Below are 20,361 nucleotides of genomic sequence, written 5' to 3' on the forward strand. Positions count from 1 at the left end.
AAAAGGTTTTTAAACTTTGGATGTGGGGTCATTTCTTTAGGGCAATCAGGAGGGCCTAAGACCCGCCCATTAAGTTCCTCTAAATCCAGCTTGGTAGGAATGAGTGAAGTTAACCAAGAGAGACAAGTGCAAGATTGTACAATCATACAGTGTAAGAAGCCTGAAGGGCAAAGCGACTTAATTGAGCCTGTAACCTTACTGGGAAACTTGGAGAAAAAATGGTAAGTTACTTCAAGAGCAGCTGAACAAATTTATTGAGCATTTTTTCAGTCTTTCAAAGTATGGTATGAAGTTCTCCCAATTAGTCAGCTCTCTTAATTCTCTGAGAGCTGGGAGCGGATATTTACATAACAATGAAGGCTAGCTAAGTAGTAGTTTTACTGGTTCAAGACCAAGCAAGGTAACTGAGACTGCTAGCAATGCTTTAATATTTACATGGTTAAAACAGAAGGGGGAGAAGAGGAATCTTAAGTAGGACGAATTTCATTTCATTAATTTAATCAAAAATTTTTTCTCCTTACTAAAAGCTTGTAACAAAATTAGGGCAGATAAACACATTTTCACTTCTACAGAGAGAGATGATCCTAAGAAATCCCAAAATGATGGAAACCGTGCTGACTTGGGTGAAAGAGGGGGATGAATGAACCTAAGAGGGAGGTGCTGGAGGAGGAGGCTGTGTAGAATATGGGGGATTATTGAGTGGTCTTGTTGGATCTCTCTGGAGATAGAGTTATACATCGGTCCTTGGCTCCGCGTGAGAAAGAATTCACGCCGAAGCCTGGTTCGTTATCCAAGTGAGTTTTATGAGAGTTAGAAGAAGTTTCAGGTTTATACAGCACCCATAGGACTCCTCCGACCATGTAGCCTGGCGGAAGCTGCTCAGTGTCACGCAAAGTTCTCTCTCTCCCTCTCGACTCTAGGCTCCTGCCTTTCAAGGATTCCACGGGGTGGCGTGGTGGACGACCCCTGATTGTCCCCATTGGCTGAATTGAATTCACCTGGCCCAGGTGGGCCAATCCAGGTTTAGCGCCCACCTATGCCTACCGGCAGGAAACCTGAGCCTCTGAGCATGTGCATTGTGCCACTCCTTGTTCCCGTGCTTGGCTCTCTGGGCATGCGTTAACGGACAGTCCCCATCCCTACGCTAGAACTACCTAACAGTTTTAACCGTTGAGTGCAGAGTTGAGACTGAAATGTAACACCCCCTGACTCTTAAATCACAACAAAAAATAAAGCCAAGGGAGCAGACCTGCCACGCAGTGAGCTTGGAAAGCTTAACTCCAGGTCCAAGGGGCCTCCACCCAGACCTCTGAGTGTATCAACAATATGCACACTCATGTGTCGTCTCTCACTAGCAAGTTTGAGAAGTCAAAGCCGGAGATCTGTGTCTTTGCAGATGCTGCTGCTCTGGAATGCCGTCTTTCCGGGGCTTCACGTACCTGCCTCTCCTTGGGTTTCAAGCTTGCAATTCTGTCAGAGCCCTTGGTAAATTGACAGAATTTTGTTTTCCCTCCCCTTTAGTTATAAATTAGCTCAGATGGTGTAGTGGTTATGCATTGGGCTGCTAACCGCAGGGTCAGCAGTTTGAAACCACCAGCCACTCCAGGGGAGAAAGAAGAGGCTTTCTACTCCCATAAGGAGTTACAGTCTCAGAAACCCAGAGGGGAAGTTCTATTTTGTCTTTTAGGGTCGCTATATCTCTGAATCGACTTGATGGTAGTGAGGTTGGTCTGGAGTTTTTTATTTGAACGATAAAACTCAGTAATAATAGCTGTAGCTGGAATGTGGATACAAGAAGAAACTGAGCCTATCTCAAAATTGGGTAGCTCACAAAGATCCCCTTCCCCTAGTGTTTCCTGTAAAACATTCCTGGACCAGTTGCTTGGGGAAGCAGATTTGGATGGAAAAAGTCTATGCTGACCTCCTTGGGCCTAGCATGCACTAAGTATTCTTGCTCTTCCTTCTGCCTAATGTTGGGAATTAGCTTACACGTGCCAGCACGATGAACCACCAATGTGACATGTTCACAGGGAGTGAAAAAAAATGGGAGCGAGGGGGAAAATGAGGAGTTGATACCAAGGGCTCAAGTAGAAAGAAAATGTTTTGAGAACGATGAGGGCAACAAATGTACAAATGTGCTTGACACAATGGATGGATGGATGGATGCTGATAAGAGTTGTATGAACCCCCAATAAAATGGTTTATAAAACAAAACAAGCAAAAACAATAAAAAAATTTTAAATTGTTAATTAGGTCAAGGTTCCCACACTAATTTTCTGTCAACAATGTATCAAAGTTCCCTTTACCCAAGCTAACGCCTGTCAATCCTCCAGCCTATTTTGTCCCCCTTCCTCTTTTTCCTTCCCATCAGAAGCCTGTTTCTTTTGGTGTGGAAGAATTTTGTTGATTACAAATATATATATATATACACACACATATGATAGTGGATATATATATATATATATATATATATATATATATATATATATCCTCATATTGTATTTGCTCTTTTGTGAGGCATCAGTTCCATTCAGCACAGCCACCAATGCTATTTATGTCAAGAGGTGTTTTGCAGATTCCTCACGATTCTTTAACGTTGTATAGTAGTTCACTGCATTTACTTTACGTATCCATTCTTCCACCGACAGTAGGTTCTTTCCACCTTCTTACTATATTTAATTGTGCTGTGATGGTCGTCGGTGTGCGTGCATCTGCTCACGCTGTGGTTATTTCTTTAGGGTATATACCAACTGCAGGGATTGTCAGGTCACGGAGTATTTTTGCTCTCACTGTTTTGAGGAGGCACGGTAGTGTTTACTGTTGTGGAAACGAAACCAATGGCAGATGATCTGACACTTAATCTGCCACGAGCAGTGGATTCTAAAACACTGTTGGCAGAAGGTGCAACAGTGAAACTGCCTTAAAAAGGAATCCAGCCTCTTTCTGCACTTCTGTGACATGACTGTCCTTACCTTCCTAAATAAACATTGGTCATCCCTGAAGGGTCCCCTAAATCCCTGCCTACACATCTCTGGATATCGCCTTCCAGTCAGCCCAAGATATGAATGAGGGTTGTAGATGGCACGTTCAAAGTCCTTAATCTTTCACCCTCGGAGAGGCAAGTGGTTTCAAACTGCTTTGTGGTCAGCAGCCCAATGTGCATTGTACTATACCACCAGTGTTCTTAAAAACCAACTCTCTCCATCCTCTCCAGCACTTTTGTTCTCTCTTTTTTTGGTTTCTTCTTTTTTAAGCTTTGCTGTCGGTGGGATAAGGTGGCGTCTCATCATTGTTTTGATTTACATCTCTTGTGATCATAAGGAAAAACAACCACCTCGAAGCCCCAAAGTCCTCACCCTTTCCCAAATCTGTAACATGAAATAAATGTCCTGTTGGGTAATAAAGAGCCTTTTGGTGTAGTGGGTTATGTGTTGGGATGTTAGGATGACCACAAGGTCAGCAGTTCAAAACCACCAACATGCTGCAGAGGAAAGATGAGGCTTTCCTTTCTTTTAAATATTTACAGTCTTTAAAACCCAAAGGGTCAGCCCTACTCTGTGCTAGAGCCATGAGTCAGAAAATTTACTCAATGACAATTGAGTTGTTCTTTTGTTTGTTTGTTTTTAGCTTTGTGGGCAGTGGTAGTAGTTTCTTGGAACTCTGTGATTCTTGCACATTTCTGTAAACCTAAAACTGCTTTGGGACAAACATAAAAACAGTATTCTATGCTAGAAAGTTTAAGATCTTTTAGTAGATCTCTAAGTACTTAGTGCTTTTTAATGCATAAAAGTGTATGCTGTATACAAACATGGAGACAAACACATGACTGACATAACTATGAACCATACCTAAGTGTTGTAACTTATGTTATAAATTTGACTTAAAGACAAAGTTAGGGAACTGCGCTTTCGGTGGCAGGTCTGGGGAAGGGGCGGCAGGCGCCATGTCGGGTCGCGAAGGTGGCAAGAAGAAGCCCCTGAAACAACCCCAGAAGCAGAACAAGGAGACGGACGAGGAAGAGAAGGCTTTCAAGCAGAAACAGAAGGAAGAACAAAAGAAATTGGAGGAGCTAAAGGCGAAGGCCGCGGGGAAGGGGCCCCAGGCCACAGGTGGAATTAAGAAATCTGGCAAAAAGTGAGCTGTGCTTGGTGGCTGAGGCAATGATGGCCCTTGATCCCGTTCCTGTGTAGACATCTGGATTCCCTGCTAGAACTTTTGTTGCCACTTATAGTTAGAATGAAGTGTTGTCTTGGAGCCTGCTGTACATTTAAGAATAAACTTTTGTAAAAAAAGAAAAATCATGCAATGTTTAGTTCTTCTCACTCAGCCATTTCTGTCTTAGCTGTGAGGTCAGAGTGAACCCAGTCCAGAACCTGCCAGAGCTGCTCAGTCTTTGTGATGCCCAGAATTCTGTACCATCTGGATTTAAAGCAACTCGTTTGAAATAAAAAAAAAAAAAGACAAAGTTAGGAGACTGCTTGTAATGTTATAACCAATTTAATAAATAAAGGGGAAAGGTTATAGTTTCATAATTTGAATGAACTACAACACAAGAAAAATTAGTTAATAAATATTACAGTAGAAATCTTACGTAATAATTAACAATGGGTACTAAAAGTAATAGAACAGTGAACCAGGAAAATCAGATTTTTCCACAGTTTCAAAGTTTGAAAAACTAATAATTACAAAGAAGTTACTTAACATTACAACAGAATGGGATTGTAGAAAATGCATTAAATGTGGAAAGACATTCTTAAACTAAACACAAGTAATTGCTTTGCTGCATGAAAAATAACCAAGAAAAGCACTGAAAAAATATAAGACCATGTTTACTCAAGGTTATTCCTGTAATCTTTTCTGAAGTGATCAAAGAATTAAGGTTAAAATTTAGCTTGGATTGAGGAAGTAACAAACATTGGTGAGGACAGACGTCAGTTACAATGAAACTTGTCAATTATCCCAAACGATACGAAGTAGCTCTATAGAACCCCTTATTTGAGTCAATACTGCTGGAGGTAAAAAAGTTAAGAGTAACTGAGGATTGTGGGGAAACTGCCATTTGAAATCACAGCAGTAAGGACGAAACATCCCATGGTTGACACCGAGCAGAATCTCCGCTGTGAGTTTTTAGATGTGAAGTGAGGTGTGAGGAACACCTGAAGGTTTTCCCGCATTGATCACATTCATAGGGCTTCTCTCCACTGTGGGTTCTTCTATGGGTATTGAGGCTTGAGGCTTGCCTAAAGACCTTCCCGCATTGATCACATTCATAGGGCTTCTCTCCACTGTGGGTTCTTAGATGTTTGGCCAGGTCTGAAGAACACCTAAAGGCTTTCCCACACTCCTTACAGTCGTAAGGCCTCTCTCCACTGTGAGTTCTGACGTGTTCAGAGAGGCAATAGGAACGACCGAAGGTTTTCCCACATTCCTTACATTCATAAGGTCTCTCACCACTGTGAGTTCGCATGTGTGCAATGAGATGTGAGGAACGACCAAAGGCTTTCCCACATACTTTACATTTATAAGGCCTCTCCCCACTGTGAATTCTTCTATGTGTACTGAGATTTGAGGCATGCCTGAAGACTTTCCCGCATTCCTTACATTCATAAGGCATCTCCCCACTGTGAGTTCGTACATGCTTATTGAGGGCTGAATAATCAGTAAAGGCTTTCCCACATTCTTTACATTCATAGGGCCGCTCACCACTGTGAGTTCGCATATGTGTAGTAAGGTGTGAGGAACACCGAAAGGCTTTCCCACATTCCTTACATTCATAAGGCTTCTCCCCACTGTGGATTCTTCTGTGTGTCGTGAGGTCTGATGCCTGCCTAAAGACTTTCCCACATTCCTTACACTCAAAAGGCATTTCTCCGCTGTGAATTCTTACGTGATTTGTTAGGAACGAGGAGCACCGGAAAGCTTTCCCACATTCCTCACACTTGTATGGTTTCTCTCCAGTGTGAGTTCTGATATGTGTCGTGAGGGCTGAGGTTTGACTAAAGGTTTTCCCGCATTCCTTACATTCGTAAGGCTTCTCTCCACTGTGAGTTCGCATATGTGTGGTGAGAGAGAAGGAACGACTAAAGGCTTTCCCGCATTCCTTACATCCGTAAGGCCTCTCTCCACTGTGGATTCGCGTGTGTGTAGTGAGGGACGACGCATCGCCAAAGCCTCTCCCGCACTCCTTACAGACATACACCTTCTCTCTCTTTCGGGATTTTTTATGTAAAATGAGGGATGGAGGACGATTACAGGTTTTACGACATTCTTTGCCCTCACGCTTATGACCTCTCATGTGTTTCCCAAAGGATGAGAAAGTACAGAAATCCTTCCCACATTCATTACATTCATAGTGTTTCTCACCACTGACAGTCGTCACAGAATTGTTAAGAGCTGACATACAAAGAAAGTCTTTCCCACATACTTTACACTTGTGGGGTTTTTTCTCATTAAGCGTTCTCGTGGGCGTGGGTAGGTGGGAGGGGCAATTACTGGCTTCTCCACATTCTTTACACTGGCAGGCTTTGCATCCACTATGAGATCTGGTCGTGTACCTACGTGATGAGTTATCCCCGAAGGTTTTCCCAGACTTACAGCATTCAGAAATAGTTCCTTTCGGAGGATTTCTTTGTGGCTTGGTCAAGTTTGTAATCTGGCTGAAGATTTTTCCACAGTGATGGACTTTATTACTTTCACAGAGGTTCTTCATTGTCTGACTTCTGTTAAAAAATATACAACGTGCTATTAGAAATCGATTGATCCCATTTCACCATTACCAAATAAAGGGGTACCATGTTTGCCCGGGACTTGTTTCACAGGTTACTGTATACACTTGTTCATAAGCCGAGTTTTTCAGCACATTTTAAATGCACTTTTTGTGGTAAAATTAGGTGCCTTGGTAGATATTTGGGTTGGTTTATACTCGAATATATGTGGTAAATAATTAAGCAGAAAGGCTCCCATTCTTGTCACTGTTTTCTAAAATATGAAGCTTTGCAAATATTTGGGTCTAGGTAAAATATGAGTCAAACACTCCCTGTCTGACTCACATTTATGAAAACACACCTTTGTATGAATCCCCGAAGGATACAGTCTTACATCAAGGTTTGAAAGCCTGATTTTTTTCTTCCTCGGGGGGCTGATGGATTTGAACTACTGACCTTGCAGTTAGCAGCCCCATGAATAACCTCCTGAGCCACTCGGGCTCCATTAAAAAAGTGAGTACAAGAGGGCCTGTTGATCTGTCAGTGTGTGTCAGGGCTGTGAAGGGGCCCAGGTGGTCTCTGGTTTCGTCTGATCAGGTCTTTGAACCGGTTTGCTTCTGTTCAGTAACCAAAAAATGATTGGTGCCGCACTTGGAGGTGACCTTCAGCTGTGCCCTGTCACTTTCAATGTGTGTCCTTCTCCAAAGTCCTGCCAATCATCCGATCTCCTACAAGGATCCCTCATGCGCCAGGTCCTCACACAGGTGACTGGATTACTGACAGAATGGTGGAGAGCGACTCACATCCAAACCTGCAGTCTGTCACCCTCCCTGAGCGATGCACCCTGTTCACGTCCTACTCGGGCAGCAAATGTGGATGCGATGCAGTGCACACGCTGGGTTCATTTACAGAGATCATTGCTAAACCTGTAAACACTCTCCCAGGACCCGCTGGGTGGATGGAAATAAGTCTAAGTGGTGCTTGCTTCAGCAGCACATATACTAAAATTGGAATGATACAGAGAAGATTAGCATGGCCCCTGCGCAAGGATGACACGCAAATTTGTGAAGCGTTCCATATTTTAAAAAAAAGTCTAAGTGTACTTGAACGCCCTGATACCTTACGACTTACTCCGGAGGCAGTGCTTTCTCTTGATTGAACGACACTCACCTCAAATGTCTCCCCTGGTTTTCATGCGAACCTGTCCTGCCGTGGGACACAGGGACTTGGTGTGACACAGAGGAACAGTGTGAGTTTTTCAAGAATTTCACCGTTATGTGTTCACTGGACAACTTTCCCCCCTCTTCGTGATTTCCAGAGACTGACCCGGTCATCCGAGGTTTACAATATAAAACAAGAGAAAGAAAGGAACCATTAGGGGGGTGGTAGTGGTTGTTATCAATAGAGAAATATTTAGCCTCATTTTGCCATGTCCTCACATTGTCAAGGAGACTGAAAAGGAATTTATTAGGAAACTCCTCTGTGAAGACGGAGAGCAACGGTGGTATGAACAGGTGCAATGAGAGAACAAGACAGGAAGTGACCAGACAAACCGCCCACGTGATATTAAAATAAGGAAAGGGTCCCTATGACCACAAGCCTGAGGCTTGCCAAAGTCATACAGCAAGCACAGTGAAGGGTGCTGTGCAGTGACAGCAGTTGTCAACTTGAGACTATCGAAAGTGAAGGGGTAGAGTTTAGCCTGTCAATCAGGTCGCAGCTCAGATGGCCTCATTTGGAGGCCCCACGGAGATAAATAGCTCGCTGGAGGCGGGACACATAGACTCCCTGGTATTCCTGCTGAGAAGACACATGGAGCTGCGCTACGGCCTTGGAGCTAGAGAAGCTATGTGGAGATCATGCCAGCGCTGAGATGCTTCCACAGCCACTGGATCCACAGGACTTTCCACCCACCAGCCTGTGATTTTCCTGCATTCAGCGTCATTGCATGTGCTGCGTGAGTCTTAATAGGAATTTATAGACTGGCATCAGACATATGGGCTACTATTGGATTTATGGACTTGATCTGGACTGGGGTAGGTTGTTTTCTCAATATTCAATTGCTCTTGTATATAAAGCTTTCTCTTATACACACGAGTGTCTATGAATTTGTTTCTCTAGTCTGTCCAGACTAACCCAGATTCTCAACCCAAGACTGTTTTCTAGCTGAATAACTCAAATGTAATTCCATCCAGGCAGGGCTGGTCGCTGAAAAAGTAGTCTATCCTGTTGCTTCCTGACATATTGGCCTAGAGGATTCCTATCTCCATTTTCCTCAGATCTTTCCCTTGTTTCTCATGAGGGGAGAGAGTGTCAATCAATGAACAGTTCTTTCACACTGTGCCAAGATTTTTCTCATCGTGGTCTCTGATGCAGGGCAGGTATTTGCAGCAAAATAATCCATGTCGAACTTGTGAAACTTCTCTACAAGGTCCCAATCCACACATTCCTTGGTGCCCCAAAGTTACCCTGGAAGCTGATGTTCACATTTAACTTTTAAAAAGCCCCACAGTTCATAATATTTGAAATCTCAATGCAAATACACAGAGTTTATGTTCAAGGGGAAGGAATCCAGCCCTATAGAACAAGGATCATGACTGTCTAAACAAACAAACAAACAAGAAACCATTTCATTTCCACTTCTCAGCCTAAATCTGGAAGCAAAGTTGAGGAGTGAAATATGAGTTGTTTTTAGCAGAAACCTAGTTTCTACCTAAATCACAAGAAAGTACTAGTAAGACGCTACTCACCTACTGAGGTCAAGTTTTTCAAGGTCTCCATCATCACATCTCTGTAGAGCCTCCTCTGAGCGAGGTCCAGCAGAGCCCACTCCTCCCGGCTGAAGACCACAGCCACGTCCTCAGGAACCACTGCATCCTGAAACAGCCCACACGCTCTGGATCAGCAAGGCGCCAGGAACCCCCGTGGGTACGAAGAAAAGGAGAGGCATTCGATGCAACGTTGTCTTCTACCAAGGTCTACTCTGGAGAAATAGCCAAGTCTCATCCGTTCACTAAGTACACTGACTTCCTCACTGGTCATCATGCCTCAGAGACTTCCAACGCGATGAAATCATCGCTCCACGTTTTGGCTATGACCACCTGCGGCGTCACTCTTGGTGATCTGGGACAGGTAGGAAATGTCGTGCATGTGACGGAAAGGCTCTTATTCAATGCACCGTTTCCTTGTGAACAAACAATCACACCATCTTCCACAAGCTCCATCAGGGCACTCAACGATATGCAAAGCACAAGGCAAAGGAAGAACGAAGGAATGTCCCTCACATGCATGGGAAAAGAGTGGGCCCACGCAGCCAAGGTCCTACTGTAAAACAGGAGATCAAGAGGGGGCAGAGCCACCGGCGGAATAGAATATACTCCTGAATAACTATGAATGTTTAACTGCCATTCATACTGTCGTAGATTCTACTGTGTCCCCAATAAGTAAGCATCAACTTGGCCAGTTGTGAGTCTCAGTATGACGTGGTAATTCTCCGTGTTGTGACCTGATGTGATTATCCCGTGGGGCAAACCTGAACCTCTGTGATGTCCACGTGGCAAGATTAGAGGCAGTTGTATTAACGAGACACGGTGGCTCTAAATATGGGCTCACACATAACAATTGTGAGCATGGCCCAGGGGCAGGCGGTCATCCTGCTATCACCAGGGTCGCTATGAGTAGGGAATGATGTGACAGCAGCTAACAACAACAATAACAACAACAGCATATTAATGAGGTGTGATAAAGTCCACAACACGACGTCGTATCTTGAGCCAATCTCTTCTGAGATATGAAATGGGTTAAACAAGGGAGCAGGGATTCCAAGGGCCCGTCTCTCAACAAGAAAGAGGAATTTGCATAAGCAAGTGTGGTGAAGAAAGCTATCAAAAGATACAGTGTCTGGGGTCCTAAAGGCTTGAAGGTGAACAAGCGGCCATCTAGCTCAGAAGCAACAAAGCCCACATGGAAGAAGCACACCAGCCTGTGCGATCATGAGGTGTCAAAGGGATCAGGTATCAGGCATCAAAGAACAAAAAAAACATCTAAAAGTGAATGAGGGGGAGTATGGAGTGGGGACCCAAAGCCCATCTTTAGGCCACTGGACATCCCTTACAGAAGGGTCGAGAGGAGGAGATGAGCCGGTCAGGGTGCAGTGTAACACTGACGAAACATACACCTTTGCTCTAGTTCTTTAATGCTTCCTCCCCCCTCTGACATGACCCCAATTCTACCTTACAAATCCGGCCAGACCGGAGCATGTACATGGGTACAGATAAGAGCTTGCAACACAGGGAATCAGGACAGATAAACCCCTCAGGACCAACAATGAGAGTAATGATACCAGGAGGGTGAGGGGAAGGTGGGGGGAGAAAGGGGGAACCAATCACAATGATCTACATATAACCCCCTCCCTGGGGGACGGACAACAGAAAACTGGGTAAAGGGAGACACCGGTTAGTGTGACACATGAAACAAAAAACTATTAATCAAGGGAGCATCAGCGAGGGAGGGTGGGAGAAATAAGCTGATACCAAAGGCTCAAGTAGAAAGAAAACGTTTTGAAAAGGATGATGGCAAAGTATGTACAAATGTGCTTGACACAGTGGATGGATTGTGATAAGAGCTGTCCGAGCCCCCAGTACAATGACTTAAAAAGAAGGAAAGGGGAGCTGAGAACAGAGCATGTCCTTTGGATCTGGGGGTCTCATGCTGAGACCACCGCACTCTCCTGGGAAGATGCAGGAGGGGGACCTTCCCCCAGGGTGGACGGAAAGAAAAAGCCCTTCTCCTAGGGCTGGCCCCTTGCATTTTGACTTCTAGCTTCCTGAATTGTGCAAGGGCAAATTTCTGTTTCTGACAGCCATCCATTCGTGGTGCTTCTGTCACAGAAGCCTGAGAGAGCTAAGTCAGAACTGGGTACCAGGATGACAAAGTGCCGCTGGACTTGGTCCCTAACCTGTAGGGGCCATTTGGGAACTCGGCAAAGGTAAAGGATGGAAGAGTTTTAGGATATTCTGCAGGGGGAGGTTCAAATGCCTTTAAGGGACTGCTGGAGGAACCATGGGGGTCAAAGGTAATTCTGGTGAGAGGTCAGAAAGAAGTGTGGAGGCTTTGCACAATGAAGCTCTCAGAACTGGACCAATAAACAGATCAATGGGAAAAAGATCCATTGGCCCAGGATTTCATGTTACTCGGATCCCAAATCAGCGTCCACACAGGCAGCCTCAAGCAGTCACACGACACATCGGACTGGGAAAACTGTCCCAGGAAGACTAGGATGTCTGCCTCGAGCGAGACAAGATGGCTTCCATCACCTCCTAGACAAGGGAAAGCCGGCCCATCTGTCAGGAATACCAAAGGAGAGCTGAGCATTTGAATTTGAGTGTCGGCGAAGGAGAGGACATCTATTCTGGCTGCCCAGAACAGACAGACCTGTCTGAGCAGTAAAGCCAGAGAGCTGCCAGAAGTGAGGGTGGCGAGACGTGGTCTCATGTCCTTTGGCCATGCAGGGAGGCTCCGTCCATGAAGGAGGACTCCGGCGTGGTAGAGCGGCGGGTCCGAGAACAAGACCCTCAAGGAGATGGACACGATGGCTGCAGAGCTGGACTCCCACACGGCATCACGGTTGAGGATACCGCGGGACCGGGCAGTGTTTCGTCCTGCAGGACGTGGGGGGTCACTCGGAACCAGGCTGACATCTCTGCACCACAGCAAGAACACGGACACCAACCAAGTCAGTAGACAAAGGAGCTTTCGAGAGAGCAAGAGACTGATGACATCAGCAGGGCCGAGGCCGGATTTGGACTGAGAGTGGACTCAGGGGCGCATGTCAGGAGGGACGGAACGCCACGACCCGGAGGCTCACTTCATGCATCACACAGTCTGAGTTCACTGCACCTTTACCCGAATCTATACACAAACGCCTTTCCTATCTCTAAACGTGTAGGAATACGTATCGTCTGAGAACGGGCATATAAGTAAACGCAGATCCACAACACGGTATGTGCTGAAAATGTTCATTATTTTCCTGGTTAAAGCGGGAAGCAAACAATGGTACCCATTCTTCGTCCACATTCTCCTAAAAGTTATAGATGGTACAGGCCAGAAAAATATATCTGGGTGGGGGTAGGGGCGAAAGGTAAATAAATAACGTTAAACAACCCGGGAAAGGGAGACACCTATGTTCCATTTTATTTTACAAATTAAATAATCTGCATATGTAAAACACCTCCCCCCTAAAATGATTGATTATAGTATTGGAATAGCTTAGCAGACATTGAGATTATAAAATAAATATCAAGGAAAGATTTAAATAGTCCATTAGCAGATATGCCCTGAGCCCACCCATCACCAAGCAGCCCACCCTCAACCCCTCTGCCCCCCAAATCATCAAGTGCTAGCCAGGTCCGGGCGCGGGGCACAGGGATGTGGCTACAGTTGGTGTTTCCTGCACCCACTGTGTGCACCTGGAGGGCTGCCGAGCTCACTGACCTTGCGCCCCATTACCTCCGCCCCTGCTCTGCCAGGCCGTCCGTAAGCCGTGGCTGTGCCCAGCTGGGGCTCCTGAGCAGGTGGGTAGACGTCCTCATAAGGGTCAAGAATGGACTTCTGTGTGGGCCATTGGCCGCTGCACCCAAAAACTGGTGTTTGTCATCTGTCCCCGCCTCCCCACAACCCCGGGAGGATGGCCAAGGCCTCCCACTGTCTCTGTGGTGACCCCTCCCACATGGGCCATGGACTCAGTCAGCAGGAATGTTCTGTCCGAGCCCGGGAGTGGGCAGTAGGAGGCTGGGCCTCGGCTCTTTGCTGCTGCTGCTGCTGGTTTGAGGGCCCCAGTCAAGGGGTGGGTCTGAGACCACCAGCCCTGGGCGTCTCCCCCGGGGGGCAAACACTTCACCGGGAGCTCTGAGAGGGAGGGGCTCAATGCCCGGGCAGGGAGGAGGCGAGGGCAGGGCGTCTGTCGTCCCCCTTTCCTTGTTGCTCCCTCTCGTCCTGTCCGCTCTGGGCCTTCCAGAGTGGACACGCGGTGTCCAGCCCGGACACTTGCCCTGTTGATGGGCCAGACTCGGGGAGAGGCATGCACAGCCCGTCCTGGTGTAGCCTTCTGCCCGTCTGGCCGCGTCTGGGAAACGATTTATTCACCCCAAGCCCTGGGCACGTGGGAGCTGTCACCTCCCTCTCCCTGAGAAGCCTTCAGAGGCTGCACGTCCTGGAGAACATTTTCGACTACCCACTGGTGCCGGATGTGCAGAAAGGCCCGCGTGACACTGGAACAATACATGACTGGGGTCAAAAAAAAAAATCTCCACGTACCAAATTTAGATGATGTTTTTAATGATTATTTATTTAATTTAAAACATTTTATTAGGGGTCATACAACTGATTTTTTTAAAAAAAATAAGGCTGTCTGTTCCTGTAACTGGAGGAATGTCTCTCCTAGACGATCTTTTAAAAGGCGGCACAGATTACACTAGAAATAAAATGTCGTGTAACAGAGCCCTAGTTAGCTGGGCCTCTACTGAAGCATCCCCTCAATGCATGAATACTTTCTTCTGTTAAATTGGCATTCTGTGATGTTCACCCTCCCAACACAACTGCTGAAGCCAAAGCGGGTGAACAAGTAAATGTGGTGAAGAAAGCTGATGGTGCCCGGCTATCAAAAGAGATAGTGTCTGGGGTCTTAAAGACTTGAAGATAAACAAGTGGCCATCTAGCTCAGAAGCAAAAAAGCCCACATGGAAGAAGCACACCAGCCTGTGCGATCACGAGGTGCCCAAGGGACCAGATATAAGGCATCATCATCAAAAAAATTTCTTACCATATTGAATGAAGGGGGAAGTGCAGAGTGGAGACCCAAGGCCCAAGTGTCGGCCAATGGAGATCCCCTCATAAAGGGGTTTAGGAGAGGAGACGGGTCAGTCAGGGTGCGAGGTAGTACCGATGAAGAACACAGCTTTCCCCCAGATCCTGGATGCTTCCTCCCCCCAACTACCATGATCTGAATTCTACCTTGCAGGCCTGGATAGGACAGAGGCTGTACACTGGTGCATATGAGGGTTGGAGGTACAGGGAATCCAGGGTGGATGATACCTTCAGGACCAAGGGTGTGAGGGACGATGCTGGGAGAGTGGAGGGTGAGTGGGTTGGAAAGGGGGAACTGACTACAAGGATCCACATGTGACCTCTTCCCTGGGAGAGGGACAGCAGAGAAGGGGGGAAGGGAGACCCCGAATAGGGCAAGATATGACAAAATAACGAGGTATAAATTACCAAGGGCATATGAGGGAGGGGGGAAAGGGGAGGGAGGGGGAAAAAAAGAGGACCTGATGCAAAGGGCTTAAGTGGAGAGCAAATGCCTTGAGAATGATTGGGGCAGGGAATGTGCGGATGTGCTTTATACAATTGATGTATGTATATGTATGGATTGTGATAAGAGTTGTATGAGTCCCTAATAAAATGTTTAAAAAAAAGGGCCCAGTTAGCAAATTAAAGATCCAGAGAAGACAGTTTTTAAAACATTACACAATGACTTCCTGAGATAACTGGGTACCTTGACGATGCTCTGAGAAGACTCTTCCTCACAGAGAAGCCATGATTTCTACTGTCCGCCCATAAAATTTCAAGCCATTTACTTTTTTTTTTCAAGAACTGCACAGAAAATACACTAAAAGGGTATTTCGAAATGCACGTGTCTGTGAATACCCAACCTGGGTATTTCGACAAAGGCACGAGGGCTTCTCCACCCTTCCCACACAGGTGAACTATCTGTTTACAGATGTACCTCATAAATGTCAACACACCGACAGCGGACAGGGTAATAGAAGCTTAGAAATACACAAATCAGTGGGGGGAAAAACAACCCAAATGGCCCTGTGAAAGGTGTACCAACCTTTATATATATTTTTGTTTCATATTTTTACTCTTTTTTTTTAAGGTTAAGTTCCACCCATGCATAGTACACAGCACGCACTGCAGGCCAGCGGCTGAGCACACACACCAGGCGGAGTGAAAAAGCACAGCTCCAGACTCCTAGGAACCTGAAAGGGACCAAAAAAACCCAACACGTGCGTTCTCTCTCAGCACACGCTCCACCCGGGTCTATTCACGCCCAAAGGCGCTGTTTCCGTTTCGCTAACGCAGCGGTTCTCAGCCTGTGGGTCGAGACCCATCAACGTAGCAACATGAAGTAACAACGAAAGCGATTTTATGGCTGGGGGGCTGGGGTCACCAGCCCACGAGGAGCTTTATTAAAGGGCTGCGGCTTTAGAACCACTGATCTAACCCATCCTTGAAGAAGCCTGCTCTGTCTTCTGACTGCCATTCCTGACAGAGCCCCGGGGCCCTGGCTGGGGGTGTCAACACAGCACAGCGCCAGCTCTGAGAGGCACAGGAAGGCGGGACTAGGGAGTCAACGTCTTAAAAGCCGCACAGGTGTAGAGGCAAGGCCCCGGGGCAGGGATGTCTCCAAGGGCTTGGTCACTTGATCTCTGAGCCCTTGTTCCTCGAAGACCCACAGTCCCAGAACACAACACACAGCCCGGCTGGCTTATCCTTTGGCGAGCCCAGCTGCATGGAGGACTCACCATTTCCGTGCTGCCGATTCCGGAGGCAGAGAATACGGCCGAGAGCCCAGGAAGCCACTTCTGGAGGAGGAATGGAAGTTCTTTGTGATTTATGGTCTTGCTCCCTCGCTGCCTGGACTGGGCTGGCTCTCTCTGCAGCACACGTGAGACCTGAAACAGAAGGACGGGGAGGAGACCGTGTTGAGTGAGCAGCTCAGGGCCCTGCTGCACCCTGAGGACACTTGGGAGGCGGAACAGGCGGCAGCTGAGTCCAGCCCTGCTTTCTGAGTACAGCCCCAGGAGCCTCTTCTTTCTGACCACCAGACCGGGAATACAGGAAATCCTGTACTGCCCAGCAGGACCTGCAACGAGGCATGGCCAGGTTGGCGAACTTGAACCTGATTTCCTGCAGGGAGCCAGACGGCCAATGTTGAACTTGCGGGTTCACCTATCTTAACTTTGTCCCTTATCGATCAACACGCGCATCGCTGTTATTCGATATCAACGCAGGTGAATGTTCGTCCATTCCAAGTTACGTCAATGACCCCATAGGGGCCTTTCACTTCTCATAGGTATGCTTGATACACTCGATGTACAGATTATTATATGAGCTGTAAGCGCCCCCACCCCCAGATAAAGTGATCTTAAAAAAAAAGACAATGGGGAATCCCAATTAATCTATTTTCTAAAAGACAACGGGAAACCCTGTGGGACAGGAGGGCAGGCAGGGGTGCTAATCAACGGGTGCCCTCGAACTAGCTTCCCAAACCACAACCTAGCTGCACATCTAGGCTTTCTGAAACTCCTCCTTACCTGCAGGGATGTACATGGTAGGCAATGGTGGAGGAGGTGGGGAAAGGAAAAAAAAGGATGAATACAAGGAAGAAAAGGGTAGTGGGGTCATAGGGCATTAATCCACCCAAGGGGAGGGTATTGTTTATATCTCCACAGGGAAAGCGGGACCAGACTTCAACCCAGTGTCGCAAGGTGTGAATGCATTATCCCGGCGTGGAGAAGGGAACCGGTGGAGAGGTCTGGGAGGCTGGCTGCAGCACCATAAATTAAGTGGATTCCTGCCCCTCCCCTGAAAAGAATTTGTTCCAAAGGACGACATTGACTCTGCAGCTCCGGGAGATGGACATATCTGATCAGAGCACACGGGAGCAGATGAAGGGGCAGGAGGAGAGAGTGGAGCACAGCCTGGCCCACCAGGCCGTGATGATGATGTTCCTGAGTAGAGCAGCCAGTCCACAGAGAGAACAACATGGCTGGCCCCACTATGAGACATGATGCCCCTCAGTGACTAAGGGCGATACAGGGGACAGCACCGGAGACACAGTGTGGGAATTGCACCTGACCTGATCCCACCACACTGAGGCAAATCACTGGGGGAATGCAGCGGAACAGCAAGGGAATGGAGTGGCAAGGTCCCCAGGGAATGCTGAAAGTGGACTTTGGGGCCAGGGCGTGGTGCCCCAACAGACTGGACTGGAAAACACTCCTAAGGGCCAGCAAACGATCCCTGAACTAAAAATAATAATAAAAAAAATAAGATAATAAGAAGCCCCAGCCCCAATCAAGGCCATTCTCCAAAACTATTCGCAGCCAGGAGAATGCTTAAGGCCTGCTTAGTGACCAGCGGGTCAGCACGGTTCTAAACGACCATTAATTCGTCCCTCAACAGGGCACCCACAAACCATCCCCCAAATTGTGTTTTCTCGGCTTCAATCACCTCCAATTTGCACCAAGGTTCAGGGGCTGACACATGCGCGCACCTACTTCTTCCATGGAAACACCCACCGCCCCGCCCACCCACCCACATGCCGGCAGCCTGCGCCACGCAGGTGTGCAGGTGTGCAGGTGTACAGGTGTGCAGGTGTGCAGGTGTGCAGGTGTGCACGGAGACCAGCGACCCGCCTTTGCACGTGCAGCCCTGCCCGGGTCAGGCAGCCTCACCTGGCCTCGCGGGGCCGCTCCAACCGCAGGCGGTGTAATTGCAAGCCGCCGGGCCCCGCCCTGCAGGGCCGCGCATCCCCGCGGGCGACTCCACTCGCAGGTGCCCGATGTGGGCGCCCCCGGCTCTGCACGCGTCTGCACACCTGGGCGCCCCCGGCGGGGACGCGGTGACCTGCGACCGCGCCCAGACCCGCAGCTGCAGCTCCTCGGGGTGCACTCAGCCCTGCGCCCCGGGCCGCGCCCGCCGTGGACACCGGGAGCCGTCCACCTAATCACAGTAGCGCGCAAGCCCGGCGGCCGAACGAGGATGCACACTTCCGCTTCCGGGAGCGTGTGGTGTTTCACAGAAATGTTTCCGTGTCTGCCTCGTGAGGGCGGGTTCAGCGGTTCCCCTTGTGCAGGAACGCACTGAGCAAGTCTCAGGCTGGGAAGATATTTACGAGGAGCGAGAGAATCGCGCTGTGCAAATATGATGGAATTTTCCTCAAATGGTTAAGAACAACGTCGAACTGTTAGGTAGCTTAGCCTAGGGAAGTGGGAAGTCCATTGACGCATGCCCAGGAGAGCCAGCAAAGGACAAAAGCTGGATTTTCCCGAAGGTGGGCCCAGATGGGCGTTACACCTGGAGCAGCCCACCCGGGCCAGGTGATTGCAATTCAGCCAATGGGATCGACCTGGGGTCGTTCACCACGCCTCCCCCAGGAACCCTTGAAAAGGCAGGAACTGAGAGGGAGAGGGGTCTTGTCTTGGCCTGCTTGAGTGGTCTGGTTGTCTTCGTGGGAAGAGAGAGATCTTTGCGTGACCTGGGGCAGTCTCTGCCAGGCCGCATGGTCAAAGGAATCCTATGGGTGCCGCGTAAAACCTGAAGCTTCTTTGAACTTTCATTAAATTCACTTGGATCACGAGCCTGGCTTTGGCGTGAAATCTTTCTCGCGCGGAGCCAAGGACTGAGGTTGGAATTTAGGCCGGAGAGAGAAACCTAACAACCAAGTAACACAAGCGTGTTTATCTTTAGAAAGTTGCTACCAGACTCAAAATCGTTTCTGGTTTGCATATTTTAGCTACTGAAACCTAGTTTGCAAAAAAAAAAAAAAAACAAACAAAAAAACAAAACCCAAGCAAACCAGAATTTCAATGTTATTACAACTTGAACCCTGACTATGATGATTTTGCAATCTCTCTCTCACACAAACACAATTGTATATGCTGTTGACCATTTAGTCCCAGTGTTACCCTCATGTCCTGTAAGGGACAACTATTTTTACCTGTACACACAGAAAAAGGAATTTTAGTGAATTATATGGTAATTTAAAAAAACGTATAAAAGTCAAGTGTTTTAAAATAGAATTCACATTCATGATAACAAAACTGCTGAAGTTTGAATGATTTAAGACCTCCAATATTATTAACTGGATCAAGGCACTTGAATAAATCACAGAAGCGTAAATCTGAGCTCTCTAAACAGAGTAACCAGTGTCCCATCAGCCAGGAGAACGTTTCTCAGCGGTACAATACCTTGCCGACTTCGATCCTTTCTCCTTTTACCATGATGATATCTCTTCGTCCACTTGTGAGGTTTTGGTTTTCTTGACATTGGTTTGTACTGAAGGCTGCAACTGATCTTCATTGGCAGGTGCTTCAAGTCCTCCTCACTTTCAGCAAGCGAGGTTGTGTCATCTGCATATAGCAGGTTGTGAATAAGCCTCCCTCCAATCCTGATGCCCCATTCTTGTCCACGTCATCCAACTTTTCTGATCTTTTTATTTCTTCATGTCATCCCATTTCTCTGATATGTTTAGAAGAGTTTCTGATTGGTTCAATTTTGAATAAGCACTGATATATGAGGGGGTACTCCTCCCCCCACCAAAATAACAGAAAAAAATAGCCACAGGGCAGAGATTTTGTAGTACACATTACCCCCTCTAGGCGAGCATCGAGCAACTCGCTCTGAGTTAGTGCATCAGGGGTATTGCCGGGGAAGATTCTCTCTAGTCACAGTGAATATTTTTGTAAAAGCAGTTTTGCTTGAACCTTGTATTTTTGTGATGGCTGATTTAAGAGAACAGTGTGCAGCTGTGAAATTTTGTTTCCTGCTCGGAAAAATTGCCACAGAAACTGTTGTGATGTTGAACACAGCT

At 47.3% G+C, this 20,361-nt stretch overlaps 2 protein-coding genes and 1 non-coding gene across 3 annotated transcripts; 2 read left to right on the forward strand and 1 right to left on the reverse strand.

Annotated features, from left to right (window-relative positions):
- Positions 1-3,870: 3,870 nt before the first annotated feature.
- LOC142434974 (translation machinery-associated protein 7-like) lies at positions 3,871-4,138 on the forward strand. Its single transcript, XM_075539561.1, has one exon. It carries the CDS (start codon positions 3,944-3,946, stop codon positions 4,136-4,138), a length of 195 nt encoding a protein of 64 aa, XP_075395676.1. The 5' UTR covers positions 3,871-3,943.
- Positions 4,139-4,611: 473 nt separating this feature from the next.
- LOC142434967 (uncharacterized) lies at positions 4,612-19,145 on the reverse strand. Its single transcript, XM_075539551.1, has 5 exons — positions 18,224-19,145; positions 16,289-16,438; positions 9,455-9,581; positions 7,875-8,025; positions 4,612-6,719 (listed from the first exon to the last, which is right to left on the reverse strand). The coding sequence occupies exons 2-5, from the start codon at positions 16,289-16,291 to the stop codon at positions 5,066-5,068; spliced, it is 1,935 nt and encodes a 644-aa protein (XP_075395666.1). The 5' UTR covers positions 16,292-16,438; positions 18,224-19,145; the 3' UTR covers positions 4,612-5,065.
- On the forward strand, positions 7,682-7,788 carry LOC142435196 (U6 spliceosomal RNA). Its single transcript, XR_012781301.1, has one exon. It is a non-coding gene; the product is annotated as a U6 spliceosomal RNA (small nuclear RNA).
- Positions 19,146-20,361: the final 1,216 nt, after the last annotated feature.

Source organism: Tenrec ecaudatus, chromosome X (assembly GCF_050624435.1).
Source record: "Tenrec ecaudatus isolate mTenEca1 chromosome X, mTenEca1.hap1, whole genome shotgun sequence".
Taxonomy (NCBI): domain Eukaryota; kingdom Metazoa; phylum Chordata; class Mammalia; order Afrosoricida; family Tenrecidae; genus Tenrec; species Tenrec ecaudatus.

What these genes read in the sequence shown, in the direction of transcription:
- LOC142434967 (XM_075539551.1), bottom strand. An exon ending in GAAAAACTTGACCTCAGTAG is followed by an intron (nt 8,026 to 9,454) that starts GTGAGTAGCGTC and finishes TGACCGGGTCAG; the next exon opens with TCTCTGGAAATCACGAAGAG. An exon ending in AACCAGGGGAGACATTTGAG is followed by an intron (nt 6,720 to 7,874) that starts GTGAGTGTCGTT and finishes ATTTTTTAACAG; the next exon opens with AAGTCAGACAATGAAGAACC.
- LOC142434974 (XM_075539561.1), top strand. Translation starts at nt 3,944, where the DNA reads ATGTCGGGTCGCGAAGGTGGCAAGAAGAAGCCCCTGAAACAACCCCAG.